Source organism: Cottoperca gobio, chromosome 19, assembly GCF_900634415.1.
Source record: "Cottoperca gobio chromosome 19, fCotGob3.1, whole genome shotgun sequence".
NCBI lineage: Eukaryota > Metazoa > Chordata > Actinopteri > Perciformes > Bovichtidae > Cottoperca > Cottoperca gobio.
The window spans coordinates 7,820,155-7,836,316 of NC_041373.1; the positions used below are offsets into that span (position 1 = coordinate 7,820,155).

The 16,162-nt window shown below is 41.4% G+C and overlaps 1 protein-coding gene across 7 annotated transcripts in view; it reads left to right on the forward strand.

Moving 5' to 3' along the window:
- The window catches only part of tanc2b (tetratricopeptide repeat, ankyrin repeat and coiled-coil containing 2b), a 150,074-nt gene that overhangs the window by 121,335 nt on the left and 12,577 nt on the right, over positions 1-16,162 (forward strand). For all 7 annotated transcript variants that reach the window (XM_029456255.1, XM_029456257.1, XM_029456256.1 and 4 more), the window contains 15 exons: positions 649-687; positions 1,860-2,141; positions 2,673-2,797; positions 4,536-4,767; positions 5,888-6,057; positions 6,452-6,730; positions 7,571-7,738; positions 8,553-8,713; positions 9,660-9,768; positions 9,869-9,991; positions 10,443-10,679; positions 10,812-11,021; positions 12,216-12,309; positions 14,865-14,998; positions 15,567-15,690. In XM_029456255.1, coding sequence (XP_029312115.1) covers positions 649-687; positions 1,860-2,141; positions 2,673-2,797; positions 4,536-4,767; positions 5,888-6,057; positions 6,452-6,730; positions 7,571-7,738; positions 8,553-8,713; positions 9,660-9,768; positions 9,869-9,991; positions 10,443-10,679; positions 10,812-11,021; positions 12,216-12,309; positions 14,865-14,998; positions 15,567-15,690 — 2,487 coding nt within the window. The remainder of the gene's footprint in view (positions 1-648; positions 688-1,859; positions 2,142-2,672; positions 2,798-4,535; positions 4,768-5,887; positions 6,058-6,451; positions 6,731-7,570; positions 7,739-8,552; positions 8,714-9,659; positions 9,769-9,868; positions 9,992-10,442; positions 10,680-10,811; positions 11,022-12,215; positions 12,310-14,864; positions 14,999-15,566; positions 15,691-16,162) is intronic.

A 16,162-nucleotide genomic window follows, 5' to 3' on the forward strand; every position in this document is an offset into this window, starting at 1 on the left:
CAGTGTGCTTATTGCTGGTGTAAAGAAGAACTACTGCACTGGCTGTCATCTGACCAGCAGCTGTTTGTCACTGCACACGCATCAGATTAAACCTCAGTTAAGGAACCAAAAGAAAGACTGTGATGTAAATCCAATTTTTACAGTTTGTCTGAGGCTTTCTTTAACAACTCTAAACATCTCTTGTGCTGAAGGTGATTGCTTTATGTTAAGATGGGGCAGCCTGTAATTCACACGCAGTCTGTGGAGTTAAGGTGGGAGTCCCCCATCCTGGGGTCGAATTACTACTACCACTGGATTTAATTATTTTTATGGGGATTGATTGATCTTGCCCGGCGCAATGGAACCAATTAGATTCTACCAAAAGTGCAGTCCTTCCCCAACCTCTCCTTCAGACGAGCTGAGGTATACTCTCGATGTAATTCAAAGGATTTCAATTAGTAATCGACCCCGGCCTGGTGGTTGCCAATGTTTCTGACATCATGATGTGTTGATGCTATTGCTGCTTTTTTCATTGAGCTACACCTTGCCTTGTGGTCTGATACATTGCTGCCAGTTCCCATTGCTCACTGTCTCTCTTTCTTCCCTCTCTCATCCTTTCTCTCCCTCTCTGTTTTTCTATCTCTGTATATTGCTTGCTGTCCGTCTCAGCTTCCGCTAATAACACCAATGCCTGGCAATCTCAGTCACGTAAGTTACTTTAATTCACATTTGTTGGGTCAGGCGGCACATTCTGCTCACTGTCGTGTCACCAAGCTCGTTGAGTCAAAGTGGCACATATTCTTGCCATCAAAGCGTTTTGGATTATTCATGTATAAACTCACATTCTCAATCAGGCGTAATTGCCAGATGCTGATATAACTTTTATAGAAATGACACACCAGATAGAAGAAAGCATGTTTTTAGTCTCAAAGCACAAATCAGTTTTTTTTAAAAGATGGCACCCACGGAGATGACACCCAGAAGCAGCACACTAAATTTTACACTGAATTTATCACACTGCTTCAGAAGTTCGTACCAGATTCATTTTACCCTCATTACTCATTAATGGTCCATATGTTCTGCTAAAAAGATGCCCAAACTCTGGAGGACTTTAGTTTAATGACTTCCCCTAGTGATTAAATTCAACAATCGGTAGACACTCCCTAAATGAACTCAAAACAAACAAATCTGAATTGTTAACGTAGTTTTCCCCTTTGAGTTCTAAAGCTAACTTCCCTTGCTCTCACTATTTCATAAACTTTATTATTCCTACTTCATCTTCAGATTATAGTGAGATTTTACTGAAAACGTTTGATTTCCCAAACCTGTGAAAACTTAACCTCCCGAGCACATTTTATACCCAGCTCTTTCATTTATCTTTAAAGGCTTTAAGGGTGCCGTTTGCCACACAATGCTGGAGCACAATAATACACCTTTCACATATGAATCATCGACTCATTAGTATATGTTTATGCTCAGAATGAGCACTTTCCAGTAGGTTATTCACTTCGTTCCGTGATGTCGATCCTCAATGTTAAATGACATGAATATCATTGTTGATCCTCCATAGACACAAATGTGTAAAATATCAAATCAGTGGAGAATTCAACAATCAAACAATTAGCATCCAATAAATATGTAATGCATATTAGAAATACTACTAATACTTGTTTCTTGTTTATGCTAATATGTGGCGGTTTATGTGTTTACATATTTTGTTAATCACACAGTATGTATGCACCCATGAGTATTATTAACATGTGAGTACAGAGGCTTTTTACACAGTTTTCAGTCTCCAGATGCATTACTGCCAGAACAGGGGAGACTAAATACAAAAATGTGGTTTATAACTGTAATTATCTGTGTCTCTGACCCACCAGTGCGTTTTGCACCGTACCGGCCTCAAGACATCGCCCTCAAACCTCTACTGTTTGAGGTGCCGAGCATCACCATGGACTCCGTCTTCACGGGCCGCGAGTGGCTCTTCCAGGAGATCGACGCCCACCTCAACAGCCCCAACGCCAGCACCAACCGCGGCGTGGCGGTAGTAGGCAACATCGGCTTCGGCAAGACCGCGATCATCTCTCGCCTGGTGGCACTCAGCTGCCACGGCACCCGCATGAGACAGATTGCCTCCGACAGCCCTCAAGCCTCACCCAAACGTAGGCATCCGCTTGTTTCTTCTCATGATTTCCAAGACTGTTTGGTATGTTAGAGACATAAGGGGAAATATTATTGCCATTTCAAGAATAAAGTTGAAATGTCATTAGTGCCAGGCATAAGAAATAATAGTCAGAGGATGAAGTTTTTTTACTTTTTGCTTTTCCAGTATAAATTTGATATATTGAGAAAATGTTAAATAATTATTGAGAATAAATCAAACTACTAGCTTTAGTGCATGTACTGACAGTTCAACTTTATTCTCTACATTTTGACTTAATTCTCTAAATACAAAAACTAAAAATGTCCTTTTCCTTTCATTTTTTCCCTTATGCCTGCCCGGCACAAATACTCGTTCGTAGTGTTGCTTATAGATGTATCGGTGAAGATGGCAAATTGATGAACTCTTACCTTTTTTTAAATGATAGTATTTTCTAAATGTTGCACAATCTCACCTCAGCCTGTGAAAAGATGGCATGAATGTGACACGTGTTAGAGCTTTCCCTGAGTGTGTTGTGCTGTCTTGTGTCCAGATGGAGAGGGGCTCCCTCTCACCCAGCCCCAGCCCACGCATGGAACCCTGGGAGGAGGCAGCTGTCCCGGGACCCCCGAGATGAGGCGACGTCAGGAAGAAGGCATGAGGAGGCTGGCGTCTCAGGTACCAGATACACCTGTGACCATGTGCACACACACACAGACACCCACATTTACATTTCAGCCTCTAATTTAGACAAAACATACCCAAGACTTGGGTTTGTTTTTCACTTCTATTGCTCCCATTGGCTTCTTTTACAAATGAATAAAATGTATCTATTTTTCATCCATTTGCTCCACAAATATTGCTCCATATATTACAAGAGGCACGAGCCACTTATGTACATTTCTACCTCCCTACACCTCCAGTTCCCCTTTTCCTTTCACAGCTGTGTGAAATGAAAACTGTAATCTGCAAACATTATGTCAGGGGTCTCATTTGCATTCCACCGTATTGTCAGTTATTTCTTTCATCTTTTCTTCATCAAAGAGTAGAGCTGCATACATGATCATTAAGAGGGAATATTGCTGCGTCGCTAAAATGGTCATATGTAGTGTAACAGTCCATTTCATTGTGTTTATGGTTCAGCGTGAAATCTCCAGGCCTCAGTGTCTGTGATTGAAAAACGGCAAGATCATTTTAAATGGCTCTTTTTAATTTCTTAATCTTTCAATTAATGACAACAGAGATGGTAGGTAGACAATGATTCGCTCTTTTATGAAAATGCATTTCCGAAATACAAGCACTGACACGGCTCTTTAATGCCACCTGCGAGCTATCGTCGACTCACACAGGGTTTTGTGCTGCGCTTTTTTATGCTAAATTATGAATTTAAAAGACTATTACTGGAGTATTTAACTTGTTTTAACCTTCCTGCGTTGTAACCTTATACGATGTGTGAAACAGGCCACGTTTTCCGCTCCTCTTCCTGTCTGCTGTCGCACCTCGGTCCCCCTCCCCTGCTGCTTAGCCATCTGCATCCCCAGTCCCAGCCTGATGCATTATGCAGATGTGTTTAAAAAAGAAAAAACAACTTTGCCAGGGAGCCTTATGTAATATTAATACCTGCAGAAAGCCATTTCCCAGCCAGGCTATTAGATCTTGTTAACTCTGTGCATTAATAATTGATCTCACTCCCTTTTTCACCCCTTTGTTTTAAAGCCCTTTCTTCCTTTGTGACCAAAAATTTTCATTCCATTTTGATTAGACTTTTTCTTTCCCCTCACTGCCCTCTGATCGCTGCCCCCGCCTCAGAAAATTCAAACTCTCTGTGATCTCTCAGTCCCCAGGAGCGCTCGGTCACACCTGCTTGTATTGTTTTGTTGACTAACCTCCCAGAAAACTCACCTGCCCTCGGCTATTTTCTAATGCCACTGCATGTCTGTGCAAATACTAATTATCTATTCATTCGTTTAATCATAAATGTGTACATGGCTGTGAGATATGACAGTTCAACCCTTTGACTCCGTCAGGCCGCAGTCATGTAACACTTGAGCATGCACAAGCTAACTCCTGAATCAGTCTGTCTTAGCAGCCGGAAGCGATGAATTATTAATATCTAAAACCGTACAGCGAAACGAGAAGTATTATGTTTCATTATACTGCAATCATCCACCATGAAGTTGAGTCAATCCCAAATGGGTTGTAGCTGTAGTAGAAAACTGGCTCTGCTCTGACGGAGCTGTGGAAGAAATGTTATTTCTAAAAGTGTGTCATCTGACTCCCATGCTCCCTGACACTGATCTTCAGTTCTGCAATACGCAAAGGTTGGATTACCAGAAGTGGAATGGAAGTTTTCACCTTTTATATTTCTCTGAGTGACCTAAGCTGCAAACTTCTCCCAACTCTCTGTCGCCCCCAGGTGGTGGCGTACCACTACTGCCAGGCAGATAACGCCTACACCTGCTTGGTGCCGGAGTTTGTGCACAACGTGGCGGCTCTGCTGTGCCGCTCGCCGCACCTCGTCGCCTACAGGGAGCAGCTGCTGAGGGAGCCGCACCTACAGAGCATCCTTAGTCTGCGCTCCTGCGTCCAGGACCCCCTGGCCTCCTTCAGGAGGGGGGTTCTAGAGCCCCTGGATACACTTTATAAAGGTGATGCATTTATATTGCTTTTTTCATGCTGAATTACTTTCCAAGACCCCTAGTGATGCAACAGGGGATTCAGTTACTAGTTGCATCTGTTCAAATTCATCGTCCTTGAAAGGTTTTTATATTGAAGCTTTACCAAATCTAAATGTATTGCTTTTATTCATTTTTTCATTTCATTTGCACACACACACACACACAAGACTGCATAAAATCCAGAAGATGAAAAAGTAGAAGTTAAGAAGCCACATGCTTATACAACAGACCTCCCCTCTACTTAAGGAGAAAAACAAACACTAACAAAAAAGAAAATCGGGGATCACAGGGATCAGAGCAGAATGTATTTAATGTAGAAAACAAGTATGTGTAAAAAACAAAAAGCACTTCGAAGGGATGGATATATACTGTAGACTTTATTCCATGAGCTGAGTTTCCAACCAAAATGTTCGCTTTCAGAGCTTAAAGTGAAAAGCTGACATTATAAATATCTTCTGGGTTGAAAAATATCAAGTAAGCCCTGTATTCATTCCTTTTTCATTGTTTAACTAAAGAATTACAAAACTACAGGAATCGATATCTACATGAGTCATTCTGTTTAGTTGGTATAAACTTCATTTAGTTGCTCTGTTGGAACCAGTGTCTTCAGATGCTTCTTAATAAACTGGAATGTATAATAATTCAAGAATATTTTGCCCTTACATTTAAACACTTTTGGCAAATTGTAATTTATGCCTCTTTAAACCTCAGTGTTCAACGTATTCTTTGACTGGAATCGATGGTGCCGGATATTAGAGGCTTCCTGTGCACAATGTGCTCAATATAATCAAGATCAAAGTTGTTCATCTCAATGCTGAAACTGATTTCTTTCTTAAAGCTCCTAACTCATTAAACCAAACTGAGCTTCATAGGAAAAATAAATACATCTGTGATGATTTCTTTTTTTAATATGAAGGGAAATATGACCTTGTGGTTTAGCTGGAAATGTATTTTTCTTGTTTCAAAGCTTCTCCTGAGAAAGGCCTTCAAATGTTGTTACTAGCTCTGGAAACATCAAATAAAGGACCTTGTGTTGAGAGTTTTACTATCTTAATACTATCTTGTTTTCATGCTGACTGTTCTTTTTCAGAGAGGAAGATCAACTCTGAGGAGGACCTCATCATCCTGATAGATGGACTGAATGAGGCAGAGTTCCACAAGCCAGACTACGGAGACACCATTGTGTCCTTCCTCACCAAAACTATCAACAAGTTCCCTCCCTGGCTCAAACTGGTGGTCACAGTCAGAACCACGTTACAGGTAGAGGACAGGCGGTCAGTTGGGAGTTTCTCTTTGAGCATACCGATTGTATTTCCTGCAGTTTCATATTTAAACTTCAAAAGGTTTCATTTTTAAAGTCAGCAGGGAAGGATGCTGGAAGGTTTTACATCAGCATTATCAGCGGGTTGTTTTTGCATCAACTGGAGGACACTAACTGACTATATTTAATTTGCCACCTGTTTGTCATCTGTCTTTGTCTCCCTTTATTATTCCCTTTCATACAGATAAATATGATATAGTAATTATTCATAGCGTGTTATACTTTGACCTGTATATGAATCATTTTACATTAAATGAGTGAGTATGTAGTCAATCTATCAACATGTCTCTGCACCAATGTCACCAAATTCCTGACATGATTCTGACTGTTCAGGAGATCACCAACGCGCTGCCGTTCCACCGCATCTCTCTGGACGGCCTGGAGGAGAATGACGCCATAGACCAGGACCTGCAGGGCTACATCCTGCACCGCATCCACAGCAGCCCAGAGATCCAGAACAACATCTCGCTCAACGGCAAGATGGACAACACCACTTTCGGCAAGCTCAGCGCCCACCTCAAGGCCCTGAGCCAGGGCTCCTATCTGTACCTCAAGCTCACCTTTGACCTCATCGAGAGGGGCTACCTTGTCCTCAAAAGCTCCAGCTATAAGGTACGGAGTTAGTTAATGGTTTTCAACATAGACTGTGTATACATTTCTATACGCGCTCTGTTTTTTGTTTTTTTTACAGGTTTAGCTTCGGTTTTCACTGCGGACGCATGGGAGAGACGCACATATTGTTACATTCAGTGTGACGTATGCTTTCCCAAGATCATTTGATGATTTTCTCTGAATAAATGTCATATATAATACATATGATCATAGAAACAGTACATTCATAAACTGCAAACAGGAACTGCTGATGGTTAACTCGGCATACTTTAACTGGTGCCAATATGCAAAGACATTTCTAAATAATTGGCAAAAATAAGCTAACAAAAAAACAGGACTGAAGTCATAGCCCACAGCGTAACTCACTGAATCAAAAGCAAAGCAGAAGAGATGAGGGGGGGGGGAATCGGGGTTATTTTAAATATCTTTGTGCTCACAATTTGCGATGGCAAAACTGGAAGGGCATTTCTTTATTTACATGCACTCCGACGTGCTTTGATTTGATAATGTCTTCTTGTTGACAGTCAGAAGCCAGCACCTATTTGATAGATTATGCGGCTGAATTGTTTTACTGTGCATTTCATAATGAAATATTTTATCTCACAAGCCCAGGTTCATTTAATTTCATGTATTCAGAAGTGCTTCCAGACTCCATAAAAAATGACGACGTATAATTTCACATTCTCTCCCTCTGAGGGAGACCACGTAGAAGAGTTGAAGACGCGCTGTACAAACAGGATGCATTATTCATATTCAGTAGAACTGCTCCAAAGGAAAATCAGCATTACGCTTCATATTCTCTCCTTCCTTCCTTCCTTCCTCCCTCCCTCCCTCACTCAGGTGGTTCCAGTCAACCTGGCAGAGGTCTACCTGCTGCAGTGCAACATGCGATTCCCGACGCAGTCGTCGTTCGAGCGGGCGCTTCCTCTGCTCAATGTGGCCGTGGCCTCGCTGCATCCGCTCACCGATGAGCAGATATATCAGGCCATCAACGCTGGTTCGCTGCAGGTAATAATAATCTTAGAATATACAAGAGCTCAGACCTTGAGACCTTTTTATTATCTCAAGGCCTTCATGGGAAGTGATGTATTATAATATGGCCTCTGTGATCCAGTATTGAAGTCGTCTGATGCTAATCTGTGGTTTTACTCCTTCCTTGAGCTAAATAAGTGAGTTAGGGAGTCAATCAAAATGTCATAGCAAGTTATTGAACATATTTAATATAGCCAGGTTTTCGTAAAGGCCCGGAAAACATATTTTTCTAATCAACTTCTCACTATGACTGATGGGGTCCTGCATGAACTCATTATCTCCAGATAAATGTAGTTTTAAATCTTTAGTGTTACATTTCTATTTTCTTTCTTCTCTGAAGCTCAGCTGGGAACAGGGATGTTGTCACATGCTTCTGTGCACCAATCAGGATTTAGCAATATTGTCATGCAAACCACACAGTCCTGATGAGGCTAATTAGCTAGTTAGTTTTGAGTGTGAAATTCCTAATAAATAATATCTTAATCTTTGTTTTTACTTGTTGATTATTGTTTATTTCATTTTGAATATTTAATAGGGGAATAGTGGTCTTCAGCTTTCTATCAAGATGAAACAAAGAGGATTTGTTGTGTGCATTGAGCCACGTTTAATGTGCAGTGTTTTGGATTCATTCATGTTTAAATATAATACATAATATAAAAAGATAAGATAATAGTTTATTAATCCCGAGGGAAACTGCTGAATATGAATATCACGTATTTCATCCGTTATTATAGAAATAGAATAGCAATTTGTAACAAATAACATGGAAACAACGTCCGTGTTCCTGCAGGGCACACTGGACTGGGAAGATTTCCAACAACGTGTAGACAACCTGTCAGTCTTCCTGGTGAAGAGGAGGGACGGTACCAGGATGTTTGTTCACCCGTCCTTCAGGGAGTGGCTGATCTGGAGAGAAGAAGGAGAGAAGACAAAGTTTCTCTGCGATCCGAGGTGAGGACTGGCAGGAGAGATGATTTAGAGGCTCGTTCTCTCCGTGAGGCTGAACGTGATCATACTAAATGTTTATGCTCAAACTCTGCTAAAGTTAGGTCTTAAGGAAACACTCATTCTTTATTGTCTTGCTTAAGGAATTTCAATGTTCCCTTGTCTGGAAACAGGATGTCACGGGGGGACGTTAGAATGAAGGACTATAAAAAAGAATTTCTTTATGGATTTTATTTACCAGGAATATTCCCATTGAGATCTCTTTTAAATGATAGTCCCGCCAAAGACACATCTTCCAGTCTAATAAAAACCATCTTGTTTTAGAAAAAGGAAGCAAGGTTTTTGAGGGCTGATCACCTAAAATCCCAACAATTTTATAATAGAAGGAGGTTGTTGATAAATCTGTGATTGATTCATTGGTTGTACATATTATGTTCATATACTGCTGCACACAGTACAGTATGTAATGTAATCACCAAAACTCAATTGTTTTGCAAGAAGTAGATTGAACAGGATTCTGATTTATAAAAGGAAATGATTTTAAAAAAGCATGTTTTTATCATATATTATGAAATATATTGATGTTAGAACTGCAGAACTATTATTTTCATTATCAATTAATGTGCCGATTGATTTGATCTATAAAACGTCAGATAAAAGGGGAAAATGTCCATCCGAGTTTCTCAAAGTCTATAAATGATTAGTTTTCTAAGTCCAAAACCCAAAGATATTCACTTCATTATGATATAAAACAGAAACGTCCATATTTTAGAGGCTGAAAAAAATGTCAGTTAGTTGCAGGTATATTATTTTTAACTCGCAGAGGAAGTGTAGGAACATTGTATTCCCTGTATTATAATTAAATCAGATTGCACCCACTGTTCAGGTGATAACCGAATGTAATGACCTGATGAGTCAGCATTGAAGGATTGTGTGTTGGTCCTCTCTGCAGGAGCGGTCACACCCTACTGGCCTTCTGGTTCTCTCGGCAGGAGAACAAGCTCAACAGACAGCAGACTATTGAGCTGGGCCATCACATCCTCAAAGCACATATCTTCAAGGTATACCATTATTTGTCTCCACACTCACACGCACGCCCCCGCACAGCTGTGGTTTGGCTCAAAAGTAATGAATATTTACACTCTTATCCGTCTCTTCAAGGGTCTCAGCAAGAAAGTCGGCGTTTCCTCATCCATCTTGCAAGGCCTGTGGGTCTCCTACAGCACGGAGGGCCTTTCAGCTGCACTTTCTTCACTCCGAAACCTCTACACTCCCAACATCAAGGTACAGGCGCTGACATGGCAGAGAGGAGTCATACTTAAAGAATATTTCACCTTGTTCTGGGTACCAAATCGAAAATACTTCTCGAATTTGCTTCACCGAAAACTTCCTCTCCGTGGACTACAGCTGTGACTATTATTCATTTTATGGATTAATCTGCTGATTATCTTCTAGATAAATCAACCGGTCGAGAAAATGTCTGTCTAAGTCTGTTTTGTCAGTCCAAACCTCAAAGATATTCTACTATAATATAAAACATAGAAAATATTATTTTTGCATGAAAAAGTACTTTTTTAACGATTAATCGATTATCAATTTTATTTTACTTTCTGTTCATCGATTAGTCGTTGCAGCTCTACTCTGTACTGAGATAGTTTCAAGTATAAAATCCATACTTTGCTGTGTTACCTTTGTATGTCCTCATTCTATATTTTGCTTTTTTCTTTCTGTCCAGGTGAGCCGGCTGCTGATGCTGGGCGGTGCCAACGTGAACTACCGTACAGAGGTGCTGAACAACGCCCCCGTCCTGTGTGTCCACTCCCACTTGGGCTACATGGACATGGTGGCTCTGCTGCTCGAGTACGGCGCCTCAGTCGATGCTCCATCTGAAAGCGGCCTCATGCCGCTGGGCTACGCCGCCGCCGGGGGACACATGGCCATTGTGACTGCGCTTTGCCGCAGGAGAGCAAAGGTGTGTGAAGACTTTGACTTTTCTCAGTGTGTGATCATGGCTACGATTGACGGACAATGTCCTTTGGATGTCCAGTTCGAATGGTTCTTGGGACATTTGCGTTCCTGATTAATTCCATGTCCATGTTAACAGGTGGACCACCTGGATAAGAACGGCCAGTGCGCTCTGGTTCATGCAGCCCTGAGGGGCCACATGGAGGTGGTGAAGTTCCTCATACAGTGTGACTGGAGCATGGGGCCCCAGCAGCAGCAGTCGCCTAAAACACAGCAACAGGCGGCTTTCACCAAGAACCACGCAGTCCAGCAGGCCCTCATCGCTGCGGCCAGTATGGGATACACAGAGGTACATGCTCTCCAGTGTCTTTAACTCCAACACTAATATTGACCATTTGGAGTTTTTCTCTAATTAAAGTTCTACATTTGTTGACGTAGATCTTGCTCAGTTTTGAAGCTGCAGAGTGAAAATAAATATTAAAATGCCAGATTTACTTAATTAATTAAGATATTCTGTGACTATATGCATCACATCCACTCTAAGGTTGCCAGTAAAATATATTCAGTATTGCAATAAATTCAGTCATAACTTATAATTTCTCATTTGAGTTCACATTGCAGTATGTTAGCTGTTTTTAATACCAGAACAGTCGCCAAAGTCCTGTCCGCAGGAGGGAAAAGGGAATGCAAGAAGAATGAGACGGCACTAAAATGTTGATGATGATTAGTGTGTGAGCTGAAGGCAAACCAACCGGTCCGTACACACACGTGTTCAAACATTCAGATCATTGCAGGGTGTGGGGTTACTTTTCTAAGTGACACTGTACATATTGCATTTTGTCACACGTTTTTAGTGCCATTTATTTTTCAAAACACGAAGTGTCAGGAGAGACAGACTCGGGTGGGGAAGTACTTTGCCAAACAGGTTGAGAGAGAAAGCACTTTAAAAATTGAACAAAGCTCTTTGCAAACAAGTGCATTTGAATTTTAAAAGGAGAAAGAGCAAGAGTAGGATGGAAGGGAGAAGAAGTTAGGGGAATAGAGAGACGTGAAGAGAAGGGGAACCATGTAAGAATTATCCTTATGTGGTGAATCCTACTCTGGCTCTGAAAAGGTAAAGCATTTACTAAATATGTTCGGGTAGGAGCGCTTCCTGGACTCAAATGAAGTTTCTTTGAGGTGCTCTTTGGATAAGGATACATGAAGATAAAATGTACCAAGAAATCTCCAAGGCACTCTATTTTATTTTAGGTCTAACATGACTACTCCATGACAATAAATGCAATTTCATTGTTTACAGAGAGAGTACCTTGGAGTTTCTTGTTGGTTTTATTCCAACTGGTAGACGACGTAGGTGCTAAAGATGCCTGTCAATCATCTAAAATTCAGCCTTTTAGATCATATTACACTAAATTCAAGAGGAAAACAGATTCATGATAACAAGTGGTTTCATTTGTATCATTTCTTTTGTTTCTCACATGCTTTTCTGAGTCTGTTTAAAGTAAGCTTCATTTCTGTCATCTGGAATCTTGTCCGCCATCAGATTGTGTCCTACCTGCTGGACCTGCCAGAGAAAGATGAAGAGGAGGTGGAGCGGGCTCAAATCAATAACTTTGACACCCTGTGGGGAGAGACCGGTGAGGATACCTTCGTCAGACGATGAATCGATGAAACCCAGACAGATGATTGAATGCTTAATGGTTCTTGTAGTTGTGGACAAAATGTGGAAATATAAACTGTAGTTTTTTAAGGATCCATGGAGTGTTTTGTTACAGTGTTTTTCTGAGTGGCTCTGTCGAGGCCGAGCGCTGCAGTGCGGAAATGAGAGATCCTTCTTGTGTGTCTGCTGCTTGCTGCTGCTGCGTCAGATGCTGATGGCAGTGCAGTGGTGTCATTGGAGCACAGACAGGGTTGGGCTCACACAGAGGAAGGGGGGGGGGACTAGGGGGGGATGAGTGTGCTCCAGGGTGCTTAGAAATGACTAGTCTGATTGCCCTGTGGCAGGGTGTTGAGAAATGTAATGTATCATTGTAACCTAAAGCTACCCCAACCTCATTGCGAGTATTATTCCCCCACTCAATGTTAGAAAGGCTGTCAGTAGAAGAGGGGGACTTGTACTCACTCAGCCGTAGTTTCATTGTTTATAAGAGATCAGAAGGAAAACATTTGTTCTGGAAGATGATTTTTAATCCCAGTGTTACTGGATAGGTCAACTGAAAGTGCATTATTCTTTAAACAGCCAGAGGGGAAGTATGTATGTACAGATGTACTCACTGAACTGTATCAAAGTGTTCTTCCAGCAAAGAAAAAACAAAGGTTGAAACTAGAGCTTGACGGTTAAATTGGTTTATAACATCTCATTGCAGATATCGGTATCATTGACACAGTGGCTGCGGTCGAATGGTAAAATTAGAATTACGTACGATGTCTTTTCCTAACCACCTTTCCTTGACCTTGATGGAAAACGTTGTGAGGTAAATGAAAGATGTGAAGGAGGACTTAGGGTCATTTCAATCATTAAAGAACCTTCCTAAACAAAAAAGACCGCAGCCAGTGTCACTGTGTCATTGTTTGTCCACCAGACAGCACTGATCCGAATCCTTTAGTTAAATCATCTTACGTGTGTATGATTAAAAGAACCGAGCTATCCGATATATCGTTATCAGAGTTTTCTCAGCTCCCAGATATCGATATCGGTGTCCTGCCTCAAAAATGCAATATGGCAGGCTATAGTATAGAAACTGGGGTCAACCCCTCTGGGGCTACTACCACTCTGCTTAAAAGAGATTTGTTCGTTCTGCTTAAATTATTCCAATTAGAATCATTACATTTGAGAAGATGTCTTTTCAAAGGCCTTTGCTCCCACAAAACCTCAAGGGGCCTCTCTTCTCTCCTCTTCTCTTCTCTCCTCCTCTCTTCCTCCTCTCTCTCCTCTCCTCTCTCCTCCTCTCTTCTCCTCTCTTCTCTTCTCTCCTCTCTCTCCCTTCTCTTCTTCGTCTCCTCCTCTCTTCTCTTCTCTCTTCTCTTCTCCTCTCTTCGCCTCCTCCTTCTCCTCCTCTCTTCTCTCGTCTTTCTCCTCTCTTCTCTCCTCCTCTCTCCTCCTCTGTTCTCATCTTCTCTTCTCCTCTCTTCTCTCCTCCTCTCTTCTCTTCTCTTCTCTTCTCGCTCTCTTCTCCTCCTCTCTCCTCTCTTTTTTCTCTCCTCCTCTCTCCTCTCTTCTCTCTGTCTCTCCTCTCTTCTTCTCTTCTCTCCTTCTCTCCTCTTCTCTTCCTCTCTTCTCTCTCCTCTCTCCTCCTCTCTTCGCTTCTCCTCTCTCTCTTCTCCTCCTCTCTCGCACTCTCCCTCTCTTCTCTCCTCTTTCTCTTCCTCCTTCTCCTCCTCCTCTCTGCCGCTCCTCTCGGGCGCTCTTCATCCTCTCTCTGCTCTCCTCCTCTCTTCTCTCTGTCTCTCCCCTCTCTCCTCCTCTTCTCCATTCTGCCAATTCTCTTCTCCCTCCTCTCTTCTCTCTCTCTAGCTTCTCCTCTCTTCCTCCCTCTTCTCTTCTCTCCTCCTCTCTTCTCCTCTCTCCTCTTCTCTTCTCCTCTCTTCTCTCCTCCTCTCTTCTCTTCTCCTCTCTCATCATATCTTCTCTCTTCTCTCCTCCTCTCTTCTCCTCTCTTCTATGGCTCTAAAGCAAGACTTTAAAATGAATCCCGGAGATGCTGTGTTTTCCCATTGGGTATATATTTTTATCAGCTGTAATTGATATGTTTTATAATAACATGTATCAACGCATGAACCTACAGAGAATTTTCACCCGAATCTGCAGCTCCCGTGGGCTCCACAGAGCTTTATATCGAGCTTCAGCTCATAGTTTAATTGTCCACTGCTTACAACTTTACTGTTTTGGTTCACTTGGTCGTTTCTGGGAGCAATAGCAAAGAAAAGCTTAACATCGTGGAGCATTAAGCTGCTATAAAGCCAGATATTTCCCTCAGGAGCTGGTAGAGACCAGAAATAGCTGAAAGAGAGTGAATATTTAACTTTCATCATTCATCAGGTTGACACAAACACAACAACAAAAATCATGTCTGTGTAAAACCCATGCATGACGGCACTTAAAAGAACTGATAATCTGATTTCCTTCCACCACATATACCCTGCTTCTCCTTCTCATCTCCTCCCTGATTCATTGTGTGTTTGCTGCTTCCAGCTCTGACGGCAGCCTCTGGTCGGGGGAAGCTGGAGGTCTGTCGTCTGTTACTGGAGCAGGGGGCAGCTGTGGCCCAGCCCAACAGACGAGGTATTGTCCCACTGTTCAGCGCCGTCCGACAGGGACACTGGCAGGTTAGTGGCCCCGTGATTTTGAGCATTCTGAAACCTAGCTGAAATTAATATTAAAGAACATCTTTCCACTAAGTTACCTGCATCAGGGCAGATTTTAGTACAACCGCAGGCATTATTTTGTGTATTAGTTTATTTTTATTGAAACCCCATTTATACACATTTCCTTTATTGCCGAAGAGGCATTTGTTTATCATAAGAGACATTTTTATCATTATTAATATTTTTCATTGTTAAGGCACTTTTTAATAAGGCTTCTTCCCAATCAGCATAACTCTAGAGAATCAGTACCGCCACCCCCTCACTTGGAACACCTTCCTTTTAAAGAAAAAATGGACTGCCTTGGCTTTTGCATTTGACTGGACACCAATAATACATTTAGCTTCTTCCAGCTTACTCCAGAAGGCACTAAATCTGTGGCAATTATGGTCTAGAGGCTCATATTTTTTACTTTATTTCCTTTTGATTTAATAAAAGGTATTGTCTATTCCTCATCTCACAAACACGAAGCAAGTACGACATCCTGTTGCTGTTATATAATGACACGAGTGCTGTACTTTGCTGTTTTTAGATCGTTGACCTCCTCCTCACACACGGAGCAGATGTAAACCTGGCTGACAAGCAGGGTCGTACTCCTCTAATGATGGCCGCCTCAGAGGGACACCTAGGGACTGTTGAGTTTTTACTAGCTCAAGGTATAAATAAGATTAAAAACCTGTGTTTAGAACCTTTTTTTTTTAACACTGCTATTTATTTATTTATTTGAGATTTCGCTGTGTTTTAAAGTTTGCATTATAAATCAAATTCATTATTATTAATATTGTTATTTTAAACTTTAGAAGATGAAAATTAAAACATTGCTAAAACTTATTTAAAAAAAATCTAATTCATCTTTTAATGCCGCAGACATATCTTCATTTTCCATAAAGTGAATAAAAATGTTTGCAAATAAAATCAAAGGCTTCCTTTTTTACCTCTAAATGTAATTGACTTTCTCCAATGAGAGGCAGGAAGACAACCTCCCTGAGCCACTGGCCTGCTTATATTTTCCAAGATAAAGCTATGAGCCGCTTAGCATGGAGGATTAAACCAACAAATAAAAAACCAAAGTACAAATAGAACCTCGTAAAGACAAACATAAACACATGGTGTACTTGCTGTACCAGG